At 41.5% G+C, this 22,575-nt stretch overlaps 1 protein-coding gene across 3 annotated transcripts in view; it reads right to left on the bottom strand.

The window, feature by feature from the left end:
• Positions 1 to 22,575, bottom strand: part of ZMYND12 (zinc finger MYND-type containing 12) — a 32,843-nt gene that overhangs the window by 5,160 nt on the left and 5,108 nt on the right. For all 3 annotated transcript variants that reach the window (XM_070468336.1, XM_070468337.1, XM_070468338.1), the window contains exons 2-5: positions 16,422 to 16,563; positions 14,810 to 14,981; positions 4,223 to 4,392; positions 1,224 to 1,346 (exon numbers count right to left, since the gene is read on the bottom strand). In XM_070468336.1, coding sequence (XP_070324437.1) covers positions 1,224 to 1,346; positions 4,223 to 4,392; positions 14,810 to 14,981; positions 16,422 to 16,563 — 607 coding nt within the window. The remainder of the gene's footprint in view (positions 1 to 1,223; positions 1,347 to 4,222; positions 4,393 to 14,809; positions 14,982 to 16,421; positions 16,564 to 22,575) is intronic.

Raw genomic sequence — 22,575 nt, 5'->3', positions numbered from 1 at the left:
TGAGAACCTACTGTATAGCAGAAGGAATTCTACTCAACGCTCTGCGGTGACCTAAGTGGGCAGGAAATCCAAAAAGAGGGGATATATGTATACATATAGCTGATTCACTTTTCTGTATAGCAGAAACGAACACAATATTGTAAACCAACTATACTCCAATAAAAACTAATTTACAAAATAAGGTTTAAATATATTCTTAAATAAAAATGACTGCCGTATGTTGAGCACATACAACTTCCTTTATATCCAGCCAACATCCCAACTGAAGTCTTATTCTTATTACTCCCAATTCACAGATAATTAAACTGAGGCTCAGAAAAGTTAAGATCCCATTTGACTCTTGGTAAGAGCTGCTACATGGCACAGCCAAGGTTTAGATTCAAGTCTGCCTGATTCCAGAGCTCATTTTTTTTTCAGTTACATCACAATGCCTCGTCCTCAGAAGTGGGTCTAAAATATGAATAAACAGTCGCTTCATGAGAGCCTATACCACATGCAAAAAATGGTTATTTGCTAAGTAAAGTGCATATGAACATAACCAACATTTTAATATATTAGAAACAGTTTAAAATCTTTCACAGGTAAAGATGGACATTTTGAAGTACTTTCATGTTCTTTGATCCCTTCACAGGACCTTTCCTCAATCAATTTTGCTTAAAAATCTAATCTCCTCCTCTATCCCACACTTCAACATGACCACCTTAGCTTGCTGCTAGGGATATGACAGAGTACGTATGTGTGTGTATTAGTTGCTCAGTCGTGTCCGACTCTGCGACCCCACTGACTGTAGCCTGCCAGGCTTCTCTGTCTATGGGATTCTCTAGGAAAGAATACTGGAGTGGATTGCCATTCCCTTCTCCAGAGGATCTTCCCAACCCAGGGATCAAACCCTGGTCTCCTGCATTGCAGGCAGATTCTTTACCATTTGAGCTATATGGGAAGTCCTATGACAGAGTATATGGCAGTCTGTTTGGAGGGGTTTGGTTCTTAATGACCCATAATTTGTTATTTGCTAACTGTTCTATGGATGCTAAGGACTAAACTATTCTGGTAGAGGAGAAACAGAAAGAAAGAGAAGTGGAGTATGTTATGTATTAAGCTATGTGACCTTGGGCCAGTCACTTCATTCTGTCTGTGTCTCGAATTTCTCACGAATGGTCGGACACCAGGTTCAAGATATAAGGCCTAAGTATCAAGGCTCAGCTCCCGTATTCCCAACTCACCTTGGTGTACAATGTGTCTGCCAGGTCCAACTTTTTAAGGCCATTGAAGATGTTGGCCAGGTGGAAGTAGCCGCCTGAGGCCCTGATGTGCTCTGTTCCAAATGCACAACTGGCAAAATAAATCTAGAAGGAAGAGAGAGAGTGCTTGAGTTTTCTTTGTAAATCATATGTCTGATATAGGACATGTATCCAGAGTCTATAAAGAATTTTTACAACGCTTCATTTAAAAATGGGCAAAGGATCTGAACAGACAAGTCACCAAAAAGATACACCAATGACTAATAAGTACATGAAATAATGCTCAGTATGATTAATCACTGAGGAAATGCAAAATCAAACCCACAATGAGCTACGTGTTTAAACACACACAATAATGGCTCTAATTAAAGACAGAAAATAACACATATTGGCAAAGACATGGCAAAAATGGAACCCTCTTGTCCACTGCTGATGGGAACATAAAATGATGCAGCCTCTGTGGAAAACAGCTCGCCAGTCCTCAAAAAATTAAACATAGTTTAATCACATGACCCAGCAATTCTATCCTTAGGCATATAGCCAAGAGAAATAAAAACATTCCCTGACAGCTCAGTTGGTTAAGATTCTGCCTGCTATGCAGGAGACCCCAGTTTGATTCCTGGGTAGAGAGGTCCACTGGAGAAGGGATAGGCTACCCTCTCCAGTATTCTTGGGCTTCCCTTGCGGCTCAGCTGGTAAAGAATCCACCTGCAATGTGGGAGACCTGGGCTTGATCCCTGGGTTGGGAAGATCCCCTGGAGAAGGGAAAGGCTATCCACTCCAGTATTTTGGCCTGGAGAATTCCAGGGACTGCATAGTCCATGCGGTTGCAAAGAGTCAGACACAACTGAGCGACTTTCACTTCCACTTTCTTCACACAAAGACTTATATACAAATGTTCATAAACAGTATTACTTATAATAGGCAAAAGATGGAAACAGCCCCAATGTCCATCAACTGGTGAAGGGTAACTGTGGTACATCTAGGTGACAGTCAACTATAAGACAAATGAAGTATTGATGTATACACAACAACATGGGTGAAACTCAAAATAATTATGCTAAGTGAAAGAAGTTAGATGCAAAAGATCACATATCATTGTTTATATTAAGTGTGTATATTAAAAGGTAAATCTAGAGGGACAGGAAGGGGCATGAGAAATGGTTGCAAATGGATATGAGGGCTCTCTTTAGGGTGAACACTGGATTATATTGATGGTTACACAACTCTGTAAGTTTACTAAGAAATCATTGAATTGTACATTTAACTGTACATACCATTGAATATTATGGTATGTATCAATAATTTGGGTTGTTTTTTTTTTTAACTTAGACTGAGGAATCTGAGCTTGATCTAATGCTCACTGTGTGGCCCAGCTCAAGACAGAATGTGCCTCTGGTTGATTTGTTGGAGGTTGTAGAGTGTAGAGAGGAAACACAAATTAAGAAGTGCATGAGTCAAGCTCCTAGGTGGAAGTATATGGTACCCTCACAAGTATTTCCTGAGGACGGTTTAATAAAAGGTTTACCTCCAGAGATGTGGAAGGGGTAAGGAAGCAATGAGAGTTAGTGAAGCACTAGGGACTGTGCTATTGAGACTGTTACAGTAAGAGAGTGGTACAGTCCAAACTCCTGAGAAAACCAGGGGAGAAAGCAGGGTTACCAGGGCCAGCAAGAGTGAGAGCTGCGGATGAAGGCACCTTATGGGAGCTGTGGCCACAAGGAGCACTTCCCCTGCCGGAAGTGTGCTGGTGCAGAAAGGTAGCAGAGAGAGTAAATACCTCAACCTCTGTCTCCTCAGAACCTCCTCTTCCATGCCCCTCACTCCCCAAACGCAACTGAGGCCAGAGAGCAGTGAAGTCCAGGTTCTACAGTCCATAGGGGCCAGCCTTCCAGGGCAGAGTAGAGCAAAGAATGGATCTGGGGTAAGGGGATATGAAGAATAACCAATGCAACTAGCTTTCCAGCAAATTTAGGGACACGGTTCAGCGGTAGGCAACCAGAGGGAAGGTTGCCCAATGGAGAGGCTCAAGAAAGGCTCAGCCTTCATTGCGACTGCAGTCTGACCCCAACCTCATCCCGATTTCAGACTCAGGAACTCTTCCCTCTGGTAATATTGTCCAATGTGCTGTTCTAAGTCGCTTCAGTCATGTCCAACTCTTTGTGACCCTATGGACTGTAGCCCACCATGCTCCTCCGTCTATGGGATTCTCCAGGCAAGAACACTAGAGTGGCTTGCCATGCCCTCCTTCTGGGGATCTTCCTGAACCAGGGAATGAATTCGTGTCTCTTATGTCTCCTGCATTGGCAGGTGGGTTCTTTACCACTAGTGCCACCTGGGAAGTCCCAATATGGTCCAATATTGAAATCCTATTAGAAACCTTTGGAAGAACAGCTCAGTCATCACCCACATCATCTTGTCTAACAATGTACAGAGTTCTATAGTTTACAAATCACTTTCACACAACTCCAGGTCATTTAAATGTAATAACCACACTCTGAAGTAAAGATGTTGATGTTACTCATAAAAATAACAGCCAAAGTACTGCACATGCCCTGCTGTCTTATTCATCTCTGCAATGACCCAGTGAGGCAGAGACTGGCTTATGGTTTCTGTCTTACAGGTGATGAATGACATGAAATAATTTATCCAAGTCTATGTGCCTAGTGAAAAGACACCACTAGAACGAGAAGGAAAGCCCATAAAGCATCTTAATCAGGATGCTCTTCTGCCTCTCTTTATCATCCTTGGAGCAACTGAGGCTTGGGAAGTGATGTGATGTGGACAAGGATGTACAGACAAAAAGTGGAAAGTCCTGAACTCAGGTTGTTAGAATTGTGTTCTTGCTAATAGTCCACCAAACAAACAGTTGTAAACAGAAAGTTTCAGAGAAATGCTCAGTAAAAAGAAAACAGAAATAAACAACAACCAAACAGAGGTGTTCTCAGAAACATTCAGGTGTCGTAATGTAGCTTGTTTACATCATTGGCCAGATGATAGCGGGCTTCCTCATAGTTTTCCTTAGCCATGTAGAGAAGTCCCAGGTTCCGATGCAATAAGGAGTAGATGGCATAACTACATTCGGTTGATTTGAGGACTGTCCACTGAGCTTGGGATAGATATTCCTCAGCCTGGACGACCCGGCCCAGACCTGCCCAAAAGAAATAAAGATTGCAATTCATATCCTGGCCAGAGAACACAAGATGAAAGATGAGTCATCACTCATTCACTCACTCATTGACTTAAATACTGATTGACACACAAAAACCTGTACATGAATGTTTTTAGCAGCCTATTCGTAATAGTCAAAATATAGAATTTAAATGTTCACCAACTGGTGAGTAAATATACAAAATATGGTCTTTCCATATTGAAGAGTGGCATATCATTCAGACACAAAAGGAATGAAGTACTGATACATATTACAACACAGATGAACCTTGCAAACATTGTATGAGTGAAAGAAGTTAGAGACAAAAAGCCATACACTGTATGATTCCATTATACAAAATTTCTAGAATAGGTAAATCCATAGAGACAGAAAGTGGATTAGTAACTGGCCAGGGACTGTGCTCCAATATTTTGGCCACCAGATGCGAAGAGCCACCTCATTGGAAAAGACCCTGATGCTGGGAAAGATTGAAGGCAGGAGGAGAAGGGGACAACAGAGGATAAGATGATTGGATGGCATCATCCACTCAATGGACGTAAGTGTGAGAAAACTCCAGGAGATAGCGAAGGACAGGGAAGCCTGGCATGCTGCAGTTCATGGGGTCACAAAGAGTAGGACATGACTGAGCAACTGAACAGAAAAACAGGGACTGTGGGCATGGGGACTGAGGTGTGACTGCCGATGGTATTGGGTTTCACTTTGGGGTAACAAAAATGTTTCCAAATTAGATGTGATAATGGTTGCACAATCTTGTGAATATACTAAAGCTACAGAATGGTACTTTAGAAGGGTGAATTTTACGGTACATGGACTATATCTCAATTTTAAAATATATGTATATTCATATTCAATACCTTCCATGTGCCTTGTGTGAAGTGATAGGAATTCAAAGATGAAATTTTACAGGGATTGAATGAGTGACATGGAAACAAGAATATTCATTGTTGTTGTTCAGTCGCTCAGTCGTGTCCGACTCTTTGTGACCCCACGGACTGCAGCAAGCAAGGCTTCCCTGTCCCTCACCATCTCTCAGAGTTTGCTCAAACTCATGTCCATTGAGTCAGTAATGCCATCCAACCATCTTCTCCTCTGTCATCCCCTTCTCCTCCTGCCTTCATTCTTTCCCAGCATCAGGGTCTTTTCTAATGAGTCAGCTCTTCACATCAGGTGGCCAAAGTGTGGAAGCTTCAGCTTCAGCATCAGTCCTTCCAATGAATATTCAGGACTGATTTCCTTTAGGATTGACTGGTTTGATCTCCTTACAGTCCAAAGGACTCTCAAGAGTCCTCTCCAATACCACATACAGTTCAAAAGCATCAATTCTTCGATGCTCAGCCTTCTTTATGGTCCAACTCTCACATTCATGCATGATTACTGGAAAAACCATAGCTTTGACGAGATAGACCTTTGTTGGCAAAGTAATGTCTCTGCTTTTTAATATGCTGTCTATGTTGGTCATAGCTTTCCTTCCAAGGAGCAAGCATCTTCTAATTTGATGGCTGCCGTCACCATCTGCAGTAATTTTGGAGCCCAGGAAAATAAAGTCTTCCACTGTTTGCCTTGTTTCCCTATGTATTTGCCATGAAGAGATGGGACCAGATGCCATGATCTTAGTACTTTGAATATTGAGTTTTAAGCCAGCCTTTTCACTCTCCTCTTTCACCTTCATCAAGAGGCTCTTTAGTACTTCTTCACTTTCAGTCATAAAGGTGATGTTATCTGCATATCTGAGGTTATTTCTCCTGGCAATCTTGACTCCAGCTTGTGCTTCATCCAGCCTGGCATTTCACATGATGTACTCTGCATATAAGTTAAGTAAGCAAGGTGCCAATATACAGCCTTGATGTACTTGATGTACTATTTTCCCAATTTGGAATCAGTGCATTGTTCCATGACCAGTTCTAACTGTTGCTTCTTGACCTGCATACAGGTTTCTTAGGAGGCAACTAAGGTGATCTGGTATTCCCATCTTTTTAAGAATTTTGCACAGCTCGTTCTGATCCACACAGTCAAAGACTTTGGCATAAGGAAGCAGATGTTTTTTCTGGAATTCTCTTGCTTTTTCTATGATCCAATGGATGTTGGCAGTTTGATTTCTGGTTCCTCTGCCTTTTCTAAATCCAGCTTGAACATCTGGAAGTTCTTGTTCACGTAATGTTGAAGCCTAGCTTGGAGAATTTTGAGCACTACTTTGCTAGTTGTGAGATGAGTGCAATTTTGTGGTAGTTTGAACATTCTTTGGCACTGCCTTTCTTTGGGGTTAGAATGAAAACTGACATTTTCCAGTCCTATGGCCCCTGCTGAGTTTTCCAAATTTGCTGACATATTGAGTGCAGCACTTTAACAGCATCATCTTTTAGGATTCGAAATAGCTTAGCTGGAATTCCATCACCACTATTAGCTTTGCTCATAGTGTAAATAAGTACACTAGTATATTTGTAATATATACTAGCATATTCATAATATATTCATAATATAGTGTAAATGCAATCATAGTAACATTATAAGGTTTTCAAGTAGAACAGAGTTGTTGTTTAGCCACTAAGTTGTGTCTGACTCTTTTTCGACCCCATGGACTATAGCCCACCAGTCTCCTCAGTCCATGGAATTTCCCAGGCAAGAATACTGTAGTGGGTTGCCAATTCCTTCTCCAGAGGATCTTCCCAACCCAGGGATCAAACATGCATCTCGTGCATCTCCTGCATTGTCAGATGGATTCTTTACTACTGAGCCACCAGGGAAGTGTTTAATTCTGTGGATGGGGTAGAGAGGGACAATGGAGTGGAGAGAGGTGTGGTCAGTGCTTTGGACTGAATGTTTGTGTTCTCAAAATTCATACACTGGAGTCCTAATCCCCAGTGAGATGGTAATTGGTAGCGAAGCCTCTGGGAGTTAATTAGATTATGAGGGTAGAGCCCTCATAAATGGAATTAGTGCCCTTACAAGAAGAGACATGAGAGAGATGATCTCGCTTTTGGCCTTGTGAGGATACACCAAGAGAAAGCAGCTGTCAACAAGTTAGGAATTGGATTCTCACCAGATGCCAGCTCTTTTGGCACCTTGATCTTGAACTTGTAGCCTCCAGAACCGTGAGAAATAAACGTTTGTTTAAACCACCCAATCTATGGTATTTTTTATACCAACCAAGCTAAGATAGAAAAGTCTGACCTAGGCTTGGAAGATGAATATGTTTTCCAGATAGTTAAAGAAAAGAGGGCATCCCAGGCAGAATTAACACGTATGCAAAGCCTAGAGATATGAAGTAGTATGCTGTGTTTAGAGAATTATACATTAGTCTGTGAAGCCAGAGCACAAAGTATAAGGGATCGAGTGGCAGGAAATGAGAGTAAAGAGGTAGGCAGGGCACAGATCATGGAGGGCTTAGAAAGTCACGCCAAGGAGCTTGCTGCATGTGGATAAAAATTAGAGGATTTTCAGGAAGGGAGAAAGAACTGGATTTAGATTTAGAAGAATCCTCTGGAACTATATGGAGGAGAGACCAGAGGGGAGGAGGAAGAGTAAAACATTCATCCAAAGACTTTTTAAATCATTCCAGCAAGTACTTGAAGCTAGTACTAAGGCAGTGAATAAGGCTGGAGTAAATAAAAAAGACATTTAGGAGCTAGAATGGTTTAGATGGTTAACCATGTCACATGGTTAAGAGAAAGTCACCTTTATTTCTGATAGTCAGATATTCTTGACACCTAAACCTTTTTGTTTAGCTGTAAAGATATCTAACGGTTTCCTGCCTACCTGCTTGCCTCCTAGGGAGATTGTGAGAACTGAGCAGAAAACTACTCTGAGAGCATCTGCAGAGCAGGAGGCATGACCTCACATGGAGTGAAGTATTCCATGTGCTGAAAGCTGCAGGAGAAATGGTATCCGTAAAGGGTAGGGCGATGAGGACCCAGACCCCTCCAAAGTCAACCTTCTGTTCTTGGTACTTCCTCCCAGGCATACTTCTTATGTAAGCACTGCTTTATTCTAGTTGTAATCATACGTCACTGAATTACTGGAGGAGAGGTGAGGAAGAAGCAGTCAACAAGAAGCAGCAAGTAATTTTGCCTGAGTGATGCTTACACTAAAATGGGAAAATATTAGAATCAAGAAGCCTTGGCCCAGGATCCTGGCTCATGTTAATTAAATAGGCAAGTCACATTTTCCAACTGGATTTTGTCTAGAAATTAAGGGCTTTAGACTGAGGCCTTCTCAAATTTAAAGAAGCAAATGACTCTTAGCTAAGATATTTGCGTATGTACGTATTCAGTCATTAAGTCATGTCCAACTCTTTGGGACCCCATGGACTATAGCTCGCCAGGCTCCTCTGTCCATGGGACTTCCCAGGCAAGAATACTGGAGTGGCTTGCCATTTCCTCCTCCAGGGGATCTTCTCAGTCCAAGGATCGAACCTGTGTCTCCTGCATGGCAGGCAGATTCTTCACTGAGCCACCTGGGAAGTCCAGCTAAGATGTTTAAGCTCAGGAAAAAATTGGTAGAGGGTATTGATATTTATTGAAAATTTAAAATTTTCAAGTCCAGGTCTCATTTATGGAGATATTGCTAGAAAAGGAAGGCCCCTAGGCCAAGCTGAACCACATCTAAACAAGGATCAGTACCAAAGCAAAAAGTGTATGTGCGAGAAAAAAAAATGACAAGGCTGCAAATCCAGAGAGCAGGATATAATGAGGTGAGCAGATCAAGCTGTGACAAGCAGGTTGGAATTAAGACTGTGACCGGTGAGTAGGTGAGCTCAGGCACGCCCTCCGTCATACAGCGCTCACCTGGAGAGGTGCAGGGATAGAGTGGAGGTAACAGAGACATCAGGAAGGGAAACTATCCTACAGGGCAATTTGCAGAGTATATGCAGTAGAGAGAGAAAAGATGGCCAGTTAAGGAACAGTGGTACTTGTCTCAAGGGGGAGACAGTAGGCTTACATTGGGTTGCGGCAGATTTGAGAGATATTATAGTGGAAGATTTTGTAGGACCTGGTGCTGAAAGTAAAGAAACCCAGAATAAAAGTCACAGATGATTCAAAAGTGTGACTGGGAATTGCCCAGGGGAAAAAAAAGGAATCAGCATTTAATGAGGGCCTACCTTACACTATGCCTTCCACTGGCTTTCCACCAGGTGAGGCCACCTGCATCTGTGATTACATCTGCAAACAACCCTGCAAAAGAAATATCTGAGAAGGAAATTGTATGCCTTCAATTAATCTAAGTTCATCAGATCTGTCCAGTCTCTACCAGTCTGCCAGATGCTCATTGCATGCTGCAGTCCTGACCTCAAGGAGTTTACAGTCCAGTGAAATTGTTACACAATAAAGAAACAAAAAGTAAAGTGCTAGGAAGAAAATGAACAGAACAGTTATCAAAAAAGGCAGGAAGAAACCTACTTTGGATGATTACGGGAGACATCTCTGAGAAGGTGGTGTTTAAGCAGATGCCTGAAGGTTGAACGGAATCAGCCATGTAAGAGGGAGAAACAAGAATTCCAGGCAATGTGTGAGAGGGCCCTAAGGTAAGAAAAAGTTTGATGACTGGGTTCGCACAACTAGTGAGCAGATGAAATTTAAACCTAGGTTCTCCCAGTTCCAAAGTGCTGACTAGAGTGAGGGAAGGTGAGTAAAGTGGCTCCTCTTTGAAGTGTTACTGAAAATGTCATTTTCCAGTGGGTTAAAATTCCAAAGTTTTACTTTAAAAAAAAAAAAAAAGATGAATGCCTGTAATTTTTCCACTCCAGTCTGGAGGAATCTCTAAGATGGGAGAGGAATGTGGGGGAGGGGGCATGTGATTTATTTAGACTTTCAAAAAGGTTGGTAAGGTTATAAATCAGTAATGGTGGGAGTTATAATGAAACCTTCCATCTAGATAGCACTTTCCTGCTTGCAAAGCACTTTCATGTTCATTACACACAAATTCATTTAATCCTCAAAACAGCCCTGTGAAGAGGACTCAGGTTCAACAAATGCTTACAGAGTTCCCATTTAGGTGTCAGGTCTTGTGAGAGGGTTTTAGAGTGCCTTCTCTACACTAAGTACTGTTCTCGATGTAAAGACACTATGATGAGTAAGAATATACACCGTCCCAGTTCCCCCTGAACTTATGGTCTATTGCAGGAGAGGGACTTGAATTAAATAAGCTCATCAACAATGTTGTTCTTGTTTAATTACTAACTCGTGTCAGACTCTTTTGCAACCCCATACACTAGCCCGCCAGGTTTCTCTATCCATGGGATTTCCCAGGCAAGAAAAATGGAATGGGCTGCCATTTCCTTCTCCAGGGGATCTTTCCAACCCAGGGATCAACCTCGCATCTCCTGCATTGGCAGGCAGATTCTCTACCACTGAGCCACCATGGAAGCCCCATCAACAAATGTATAATTATTATCAAGGTAAGTGCCCAGAAAAAAGAAAGATGTTTCTAACTGCATACACAAAAAAGGAGAATCGACTCAGTCTGGGAGCTTGGGAAAGTGTTCTAGACGGGAGTGGTGACTCAAGCTGAGCCTGAAGGATGAATAGGAGTTAGTCAGGTGAGAGGGAGGGGAGGAGACGTGGGGAGAGTAGCTATAGAAGAACCTTCCAGAACAAGGAAGCATTGCAGTGCCAACGAGAGAAGGCCAACGCAACTGAAAAAGAGAGAAGATGAGAGGTGAAGTAGAGAATTCATAAAGGTTAGACCAAGCATGGGCTCACAGGTTGCTTTGGGAACTTGGTCTTTATTTATTGGAGTGACTTGGTCACATTTTGTTTAGAGACCAGATTAGAGGGAGGCCGGGGAAGATTGCAGAGGCCAGCTGGCAGGGAGTAATTCAGATGAGAGATGATAGGATTTAGGCTAGGGTGACTTTTCCAATATTCCGTAGCGAGTCAGTGTCAGAGATAAACAGAGCCTAGGCTGTATTTCCTTGTTCAGTGGTCTTCCACTAGTCATGGAGGAGGGACAGGCCAGAATGGGGAGTTGGACCAAAGCAGGGTAAAAAGGGTATTCTTGCAGCTAAGTGGCCTGGGGTGAAGAGTCAGAGTGCAAACCAGTGAGGAGGGGGTCCATGCAGAAGAGGCACCCCAGAATAAGGAGTCAGAGCCCACAGAAGGAGAGGAGGGCATCTGTAAGGGGAAAGAATAGGATTAGAGATGGGAGGTTAACTCATACAGGGTAACAGATTAAATATATAAATACATCAGTGAAAATGAAAGCCAACATTCTCACTGTCAGAGAAGGGAACTACAAATAGAGAATGGGAAAAAATGAGATTGAACCCTGTGGATTTAAATGTAGTCCTAGGGACCCAAGATCATATATAGATATAGATGTACAGAGAGATAAAGAGATTTAGTAATAATGTGCATATACATATACACATTCAGTTCAATTCAGTTGCTCATTCTGTCCGACTCTTTGTGACCCCATGGACTGCAGCATGCCAGGCCTCCCTGTCCATCACCAACTCCGAGAGTTTACCCAAACTCATGTCCATTGAGTCGGTGATGTCATCCAACCATCTCATCCTCTGTCATCCCCTTCTCCTCCTGCCTTCAATCTTTCCAATATCAGGGTCTTTTCCAATGAGTCAACTCTTCACATGAGGTGGCCAAAGTACTGGAGTTTCAGCTGCAACATCAGTCCTTCCAATGAACACCCAGGACTGATCTCCTTTAGGATGGACTGGTTGGATCTCCTTGCAATCCAAGGGACTCTCAAGAGTCTTCTCCAACACCACAGTTCAAAAGCATCAATTCATATACACATTATTATACACATATTTCCTAATTCTGTCCACTGAGAAGCCTGGGAATAGCCATACCTCACTAGCAATGAGTATGTCTAGTGCACAATTCATGGCTTCTAAATTCCATTTTCCACTAAAAGAAATCAGGGCTCCTTGCAGATAGGTTTCAGAAAGCAGGAAAAATGATCGAAGAACGATGGGGAGGGAGTTCCCTGGCAGCTCAGTGGTTCAGTGGTGCCAATGCAGGACTTCTCTGATGGCTCAGATGGTAAAGAATCTGCCTGCAATGCAGGGGACCCTGATTCAGTTCCTGGGTCAGGAAGATCCCCTGGAGAAAGGCATGGCAACCCACTCCAGGACTCCTGCCTGAAAAACCCTATGGATAAAAGAGCCAGGTGGGCTACAGTCCATGGGTTGCAAAGCATTGGACTACTGAGCAACTAACACTTTCACTTTCACTTTTCAGTGCTAATGGATTCCATGCTTTCTCTGCAGAGGGCACAGGTTCTATCTCTGGTCAGGGAACTAAGATCCTGTAAGCCTCATAGCCAGACACACACAGACACACACAACCTCCCAAGAAACAAACACGAAAGAAAGAGAACAGTGGGGATGTGTCAAGGAAACACAGAAGCCAGTGTGATGGGCTGCCACTTGCCAAATCAAGGACAGTTTGAACATCAAATTAAAGATACTAATGGATTGTAACCCATTAAACAAAATAGGAAAACAAAGGTCTATGGTGATATAAATAAATATATTCACTGAAAGTTTGTTGAGGAATGGGATATTTATATAGTTTCAAATACCTCTCTATAACTTATTGATTGCAGAGAGGAAAGAGTAACTTTACAGAGAAGAAGCCTGACAGATACCACCTTAATAAAGTAACTTGAACATCATCAATAATGGAACAAACTAAAAACACATCCCAACTTCTAGGATGGGATGAGAAGAACACAGCATCACTTCTGTGATATTCCTGCCAAAGACACATCACCTGAGTTCAGTCATGAAGAAACATCAGAAAAACTCAAATTGAAGGACATTGTATAAAATAATTGGCCTTTAATCTTTAAAAGTGTCAACATGGTAAACATCAAGGAAAGCTTGAGAAACTATTCCAGAATGAAGGGGACTAAACAGCCAAGGCAACAGAATGAGACTGTGATTCTGGGCTCTGTCCTTTTGCTGTAAAAATGTGACTGAGACAGTTAGAAAAAGCTGAATGGGGTCTGCTTAGTAGACAATCGTCGATAAAGATTGTACTGTGGTTAAGAAGGAGACATCTTTGTAGGATACTCACACTGAAGTAGTCAAGGCATAGGGCATCAGGTAAGCAGCTTACTCTCAGATAGCTTAGGGGGGAAGTCCTTTATAGTATTTCCAACAGTTTTACTTTTTTAAAAGTTTTTTTAAAAAAATAATGGCTGTTGAGATATACAAAGCAGTAGTACAGTATTGAAGGCAAAAGGAGAAGGGGGCAGCAGAGGATGAGATGGTTAGATAGCATCACTGACTCAATGCACATGAATCTGAGCAAACTTGGGGAGATAGTGGAAGACAGAGGAGCCTGGCATGCCACAGTCCATGAGGTCACAAAGAGTCGGAAAGGACTTAGCAACTGAACAACAAAACAGTACCTAAAATGCTGTAGATGCTAAAAAATGTTCATTCCCCTCGAAAATGCTAATTCTCCTCTTATAGAAACCACCATGTGTGCTGTCTGCTAAGTCTGTGCTCACTGCTCTCAGAACCGCCTCTCCCATCAGTAGGAGCAGGTTCCTAATTTTGTATTTGAACTGTGTGACTCCAACACAAAGGTAGATACAGATGGATACCACACTCGAGCTGAGTCAACACAATTCTATTTTTCAGGAATTTAACATTGGAAATCAGATGCTAATTAGTTTCTATTACCCACCTTGAACCTGAAGGATATGCAAATTCAATGTAAATTCAGCTACCTATGATATTTTGAGGTAGCTGTCTTCTGCAGTAAGCAGAGGGTAGAAAAAGCTTGTCTGTAGAGATGGAAAATAAAGCAGAATGCAGAGAGAAACAGAGACAAGACTCAAAAGAGAGAAACAGCACTAGCCTTGGCTTCTTATAGCATTCAGAGTCTAGTATCTCACAAAGCCTCCCTTCCTTTAGGACACTCCAGCGTCCTAATAAACTTCCTCCTTTTGCTAAGGCCAGCTAGCATGGATATGGGTCGGTTATAACCAAAAGTCCAAGACATCTCCTTCCCCACCTTGTGCCAAACTTTACAACAATCCTGTTCTTTCACAAAATGTGTCTTGGTGCCATTGCCAGAGCTGGACATTTTGGCCATTAACATGACCCAATATGTACTTACCTGGTGGCTCAGCAGTGAAGAATCCACCTACAATGTAGGAGATTGCCTGCAAGGCAGAAGATGTGGATTTGATCCCTGAATTGGGAAGATCCTCTGGAAAAGGAAATGGCAACCCACTCCAGTATTCTTGCCTGGAAAATCCCATGGACACAGGAGACTACAGTTCTGTAGTCTCTGTAGCCCACAGGTGGGCTACAGTTCATAGGGTCACAAGAGTTGGGCAGGACTTAGCTACTAAACCACCACCATCATGACTCAATACAGCACTTCTTACTGGTTCCAGGGGGTCTCTAGTCAGTTTCACTTACCAAGGCTGGCTTCGGCCAACAGCAAGTAGGCAGGCACCAGCTCAACTGAACTCAGGCCATGCACATTCATGCGAAAGCGAAGAGAGTGCAAAGCTGCCGGGACAGCATCTTCATGTTTTCCTTCAAAGATGTATTTCTGGGCAACGGTGTAGCAGAGTTCAATCAAATGCTTCTGTGGAAGAAAAAATGAGAGACTATCTGAAACATCTAAGGGTAAAAGGTAATGGTGGTTATAGGTACCCCTGGAGATAAGGGCAACACCTAACGACCTGGTCAAGAGCCCATAGTGAGCCTGCCCACATTGAGGTGGACTTGAGACCCAAAATAGGTGATTAGAAAGGAAAACTCTGGACAGTGAGTTCCTCAAGGTCCAGGGACAAGGATCTTTTCATCATAGGTCAGTACTTGGTATAAATGAGTGCTCAATATAAAATTATTAAATGAATATTATTATGTTCTTAATAAAATTTTAGTTTAGCAGAACTGTAATGTTTCAGGAGAGTCTAAAACTTTCTGCCTTTCTGAGTTAATTTTGAGACAAACATATTTTTCCTTCTGGAATTATCCTGCTTAGTTAATATTAGAAATAACTTTGACTCTACATCATTCTAAGGCCACTCTCCAAGTGTCACTATACTAAAATCAATGAATCTTTTGTTTTGAGATTTATGGCTTATAAAGCATTATTTTTTCATAATAACTGAGATGTTATCAATGCCATAATAATTTTTCCCAATCTCCTTTATTTATTAACTAGTACATTCATTCATCATTTCTTGACCTTTTACTATGCGCCTAGGCTCTTATCACAATACTTAGCATGTTTGGGAGCTATGGCTGAATTTTGTAACCCCAAAATTCATTAGTTTTTTTGACGTTTTTTTTTAATGTGGACCATTTTTATAGCCTTCGTTGAATTTGTTACAATATTGCTTCTGTTTTACATTTTGGTTTTTTGGCCATGAGGCATGCAGGAACTTAGTTCCCTGACCAGGGGTCGAACATGTACCTCCTGTACTGAGAGGCAGTCTTAACAACTGGACCACCAGAGACGTCCCCAAAATTCATATGATGAAGCGCTAACGTCTAGTACCTCACAATGGGACTGCATTTGGAGATAGGGCTTTTTAAAGAGGCAGTCAAATTAAAATGAGGTAATGGGGTATCTCCTAATCCAATCTAGTGGTGCCTTTATTAGGGGAGGAAATTTGGACACAAGGGATGTGTGCACACAGAGGAAAGACCACAGGAGGACACAGCAAGAAGGCGGCCGTCTGCAAGCCAAGGGGAGAGGCCGCAGAAGAAATCAACCCTGCTGACAACCTAGTGTTGATCTTGGACTTCCAGCCTCCAGAACCGTGAGAAAATAAATTTCTGTTGTTCAAGCCCCCCATCTGTGGTACTTGGTTATGGCAGCAGCTCTAGGGAGCTAATACTGCAGTGATTCAGCGAATTTGCGGACAACTGACTGAACGGAATTGAAGGCATAAAGACATAAAACCACACCTCTGCCTTCAGAGGCTGCAGCTCAGTGGCCTTGCACAGACTGCCCTTTCACGGGGCCGTTGCGCTGCACCCCCAACTTAGACCCGCAGCGCCCCACAGGCCCTACCTGACGCTGCTGCAGCTGCTGCAGGCCATGCTGCCGTTCTTCCTCCGAGTTGTAGAAGGGCATGGAGGTGCGCAGGGGAATCAGGAGCTGACATATCTTCTCGTGGATGCTGCCCCAATCAGCTCTCTGATGAACCACACCACTGACAACGGAAACACGACTTCGTTATCTCTACCTTGGGCTTGACAGCGGATTCTCCTGGCCCTATTGCTGGCCGGGCCCTAGGGACTAGAAGAGTAAGCTCAACATGGACCAGGCAGGGAGCCCAAAGCCATTTCTGATACAGATTGCTCTTCCTTCACATGGTGACTGGGTGGGGTAAAGACCAGGGGTGTGTGGGAGAAGTGCTGGGATGATATTTCTGTGGCTATTCTGCTTTTCTTCTTCATTAGTAGCAACAAAGACAATGTTAACACTGTATTGGTCTAAGGTCATTTTCAAAATATCTGAACAGTGAAGCTGACGAATTTAAGGATCTTTTTCTTAGGGAAAGGAGAGAACCTCTCATGAGGCTCTCGGAGACACTTTCCTTATAGTTGGGGCATGGCTGGGAAGAGCACCATTTGCAGCCTTCTGTGCTCCAGGGGGGGCATTCGCATAGAACACACTGTGAATATCCTTCAATCCTAGCAGTGCAACAGGTGGTCTCACAAGTAACTGTTCAACTTTTTGCAAACAAACAAACAAAAAATTATTTTTTTAAAGGTAAGGAAGCATGGGTGTGGAGAGTAAGTAGCTACTCTAGGCCTGATACCAAAGCCAGTATTTTTTAGCTCTCCAGAGAAAAGCATTGTGGCAGTTTAGTTTACAGCTTTTCTGACTATTTTACTCGCATATTTAATATTTTTTAAACACTTAACTGGACAGCACAAATATAGAATATTTGCATCACAACAGAAACATTCTATTGGACAGCACTTCGACAGACTCCACTCCCATTCCTTTTATTTTTTTAAATGGCCACACCATGCAGCCTGCAGGATCTAAATTCCCCAACCAAGGAAAGCACCACTGGGCCACCAGAGCCCAGGGAAGGGACAGGGAAAGTAACAAACCATTGGACCACTAGGAAATTCCCTCCCATTTCTTAGACAATTTACTCTATGAATGACTCCTGTTGCAGTGAAAAGGAAAAAGAGGAATGAGTTTTTCTTTCACTTTCCTGAGAATGAAGAAGAAAAAGAGAACAGTGAGCAGGCCTGAACATTCCTAGTTTTTACTGCAATTGTTCCTAATCTGTAATCTGTAACTGTTTGCTTTCCTGGCCCCTAACTCTGCAGGTGACTGCAGCTATGAAATCCAAGAAATTAAGACCCTTGCTTCTTGGAAGAAAAGCTATGACAAACGTAGACAGCATGTTAAACATACACAGTGTCTGTCATCACTTTGTTGACAAAGGTCTATATAGTCAGAGCTATAGTTTTTCCAGTAGTCACATGTACAGATGTGAGAAAGTTGTATGAGGACCATAAAGAAGGCTAAGCACTGAAGAACTGATGTTGTTGAACTGTGGTGTTGAAGAAGACTGCTGAGAGTTCCTTGGACTGCAAGGAGATCAAACCAGTCAATCCTAAAGGAAATCAACCCTGAATATTCATTGGAAGGACTGATGCTGAAGCTGAAGCTCCAATACTTTGGACACCTGATGCAAAGAGTTGACTCATTGGAAAAGACCCTGATGCTGGGAAAGATTGAGGGCAGGAGAGGGAGAGGGTGACAGAGGATGAGATGATTGGATGGCATCATCAACTCAATAGCCTTGAGTTTGAGCAAACTCCGGGAGATAGTGAAGGACAGGGAAACCTGGCATGCTGCAGTCCATGGGGTCACAAAAAGTCAGACATGACTGAGCAACTGAACACCACCACCACCACCATATACAAAATAGATTCAAGATGGATGTAAGACCAGAAACCAAAAAGCTCCTAGAGGAAAACAGGCAGAATACTCTCTAACATAAATTACAGCAATATTTTTCTTTGGATCTGTTTCCTAAAGCAAAGGAAATAAAAGCAAAAATAAACAAATGAGACCTAATGATACTTACAAGCTTTTGCACAGCAAAGGAAACCATTGACAAAATTAATATACAACCTAATGAACAGAAGAAAATATTTGCAAATTATGTGACCAATAAGGGGTTAATATCCATCATATACAAATAACTCAAACAATTTAACATCAAAAAACAAACAACCCAATTTAAAAATAGGCAGAACTGAGTAGATATTTTTCCAAAGAGGACAAGCAGATGGCCAATAGGTGGATGAAAAGATATTCAATATTGTCAATCATTCAGTTCAGTTCAGTTGCTCAGTCATGTACAACTCTCTGCCACTCCATGGACTGCAGCACACCAGGCCAGTCTATCACCAATTTCCGGAGTTTACTCAAACTCATGTCCATTCACTTGGTGATGCCATCCAACCACCTCATCCTCTGTCACCCCCTTCTTCTCCTGCCTTCAATCTTTCCCACCATCAGGGTCTTTTCTGAGGAGTCAGTTCTTTGCATTAGGTGTCCAAAGTATTGGAGTTTCAGCTTTAGCATCAGTCCTTCCAATGAATATTCAGGACTGATTTCCTTTAGGATGGACTGGTTGGATCTCCTTGCAGCCAAAGGACTCTCAAGAGTCTTCTCCAAAAAAAAAAAAAAAAAAAAAAAGAGACTCTTCTCCAACACTACAGTTCAAAAGTATCAATTTTTCAGCATTCAGCTTTCTTTATAGTCTAACTCTTACATCCATTCATGACTACTAGAAAAACCATAGCTTTGACTAGACAGACCTTAGTTAAATATAAATCAAAACAGCAATGAGATATCACCTCACACTTGTCCAAATGGCTATCATCAAAAAAGAACACAAATAACTAATGTTGGCAAGGATGTGGAAAAAAGGGAAACTTATACACTGTTAGTAGAAATGTAAATTGGTGCCACTGTGGAAAATGGTATGGAAAATTAAAAAAACTAAACAATAGAGTTACTATATGACCCAGCAATTCCACTCCTGGGTATATATCCAAAAACATTCATTTGAAAAGATACATGCATATATATATACATATATATTTACACACACACACATATACTTCCCAGGTGGTGCTAGTGGTAAAGAACCCACTTGCTAATCAATGCAGGAGACGTAAAGAGACATGGGTTTGATCCTTGGGTTGGGAAGAGCCCCTGGAGGAAGGCATGGTAACCCATTCCAGTATTCTTGTCTGGAGAATCCCACGGACAGGAGCCTGGCAGGTATACACACACAGACACATAGACACAGACAGACACAGACACAGACACACACTGGAATACTACTTAGTTAAAAAGAATGAAATTTTGCCAATTGTAGCAATATGGATTGACTTGGAAGGTATTATGCTAAGTGAAATAAGTCAGAAAAAGACAAATACTCTAAGATGTCAATTATACGTGGAATCTAAAAAATACAAAACTAGTGAATATAACAAAAAAGAAGCAGAGTCACAGATATAGAGAACAAACTAGCAGTTACCATTAGGGAGAGGGGAGGGGGAATAATATAGGAGTATGTAGTTAAGGCAAACAAATTATTATGTATAAAATATGGTGCAAGGATATATTACACAGACAGGGAATATAGCCAATATTTTATAGTAACTATAAATGGAGTATAACCTTTAACAATTGTGAAATACTATATTATACACCTGGAACCTATGTATTATTGTATATCAACTGTACTTCAATTTAAAAAAAAACTGCAAAAAAAAAAGAAAAGAAAATTTATCTACCATTGATGGATGTGGGTTTCCCAGGTGGCGCTAGTGGTAAAGAATCTGCCTCCTAATTCAGGAGACATAGAGATGAGTGTTCTTTCCTAGGGTTGGGAGGATTCCCTGCAGGAGGGCATGGCAACCCACTTCAGTATTCTTGCCTGGATAATTCTGTGGACAGAGGAGCCTGGTGGGCTACCATCCACAGGGTCACAAAGAGTTGGGCATGACTGAAGTGACTTAACATGCATAGATGTATGTGCTTATTTTTGGACTCTCAATTATATTCCATCAATCTATATGTCTATCCTTATGCCAGTATCACACTATCTTTATTTCTGTAGCTTTGTAGTAAATATTGAAATTGAGAAGTGTGAGTTTTCCAACTTTGCTTTTTTTTTTTTTTAGATTGTTTTAGCTATTTTAGGTCCCTTTCATTTTCATATAGATTTTAGGATCAGAGTGTCCATTAATGCAAAAATGATGGTTAGAATTTTTACAGGGATTGCATTGAATCTGTGGTGGTGGTGGTTTAGTCGCTAAGCTCTGTCTGATTTTGTGATGCCATAGACTGGAGCTCACCAGGCTCCTTTGTCCATGGGATTTCCCAGGCAGGAATGCTGGAGAGGGTTGCCAGGTCCTTTTCCAGGGGACAATCCCCACCCAGGGATGGAAGCTGGGTCTCCTGCATTGCAGGTGGATTCTTCACCGACTGAGTCACCAGGGAAGCTATTTCATATTAAGTCTTCTTGTCTATGAATATGAAATATCTTTCCATTTATTTAGGTTTTGTTTAATTTTACTCAACAATATTTTGTATTTTTCCAGTGTATGTCTTATACTTCTATGATTAAATTTATTCCTTTATTTAAAGTGCTATTGTAAGTGGAACCATTGTCTTAATCTCATTTTCAGATTGTGCCTTGCTAGTGTACAGAAATATAGCTGATTTTTGCATATTGATTTTATATCCTATAACCTTGCTTTTTTGTGTGAGGGTTCTTTAGGGATTTCTCTATATAAAGATCATACTTTTACTCCTTCTTTTCCAAGCTGGATACTTTTTATTTCATTGTCTTCCCTAATTGCCCCACCTAGAACCTCTAGTACAATGTTGAAGAAAAGTAATGAAAGTGACATTCTTGCCTCATTTCTGATTTTAGAGGGGAAAAGTTACTGCCTTTGACTCCTAAGTATGAGGTTACTGTTGTGTTTCTCTATGGTTCTTTTATGGATACTCTTTACCAAGTTACAGAAGTTCATTTCTATTTCCATTTTTTTAGTGAAAGTCACTCAGTCATGTCCAATTCTTTGTGACCTCATGGACTACACAGTCCATGGAATTCTCCAGGCCATAACACCAGAGTGGGTAGCCTTTCCCCTCTCCAGGGGATCTTCCCAACCCAGGGATTGAACCCAGGCCTCCCGAATTGCAGGCAAATTCTTTAGCAGCTGAGCCACAAGGGAAGACCAAGAATACTGCAGTGGGTAACCTATCCTGTCTCCAGCAGATCTTCCCGACCCAGGAATTTTGTTAAGTGTTTTTATCATAAAGGGAGTTGGATTTTGCCAAATGTTTTTCCTGTATCTATTGAGATGATTATGTGATTTTTGTCCTTTATTCGATTAAGATGATGTTATATATTGATTGATACTTTTATGTTGAACCAACCTTGAATTCCTGAGAGAAATTCTACTTGGTCATGATATAGAATTCTTCTTATATTCTGCTGAATTTGGTCTGCTAGTATTTTGGAAAGGATTTCTGCATCTGTATCATAAGAGGTATTGGTCTGTGGTTTTGATGTTTTTCTGGTTTTGGTGTTAGGATAACACTGGCCTCATAAAAGTAGTTGGAAGCTATTCCCTCCTTTTTTAATTTTTTCAGAAGGGTGTGTGAAGAATTGTTAATGCTTCTTTAAATATCTGATAGAATTCACCAGTGAAATTGTTCTGGGCTTACTTCGTGAAAAGCTTTTTTTTTTAATTACTTAGCTAAATTTCTTTAATTATAGATCTACTCAGATATTCTATTTCTTCCTGAGTCAGTTTCAATAGTTTGTGTCTTATTAGCAATATATTTCATCTAGGTTTTCAAATTTGTTGGCATATGATTGTATGTAGTATTCTCTTATAACTCCTTTTATTTCTGCAAAGTTGGTAGCAATGTCTCCATCTTAATTTTCTGATTTTAGTAATTTGATTCTTCTTTTCTTGGTCAGTCTGGCTAAAGTTTTGTCAATTTCAACCATTTTAAAGAATCAACTTTTGGTTTTGTTAATTCTGTTTATTGTTTTCCTATTTTCTATTTCGCTCAGACAGTAAAGAGTCAGCCTGCAGTGCAGGAGACCCAGGTTCAAACCCTGGGTCGGGAAGATCCCCTGGAGAAGGAAATAGCA

Source organism: Odocoileus virginianus, chromosome 5 (genome assembly GCF_023699985.2).
Source record: "Odocoileus virginianus isolate 20LAN1187 ecotype Illinois chromosome 5, Ovbor_1.2, whole genome shotgun sequence".
Lineage (NCBI taxonomy): Eukaryota > Metazoa > Chordata > Mammalia > Artiodactyla > Cervidae > Odocoileus > Odocoileus virginianus.
Note: the sequence above shows the minus strand (reverse complement) of the source record. Positions and strands in the feature narration are given on the sequence as shown.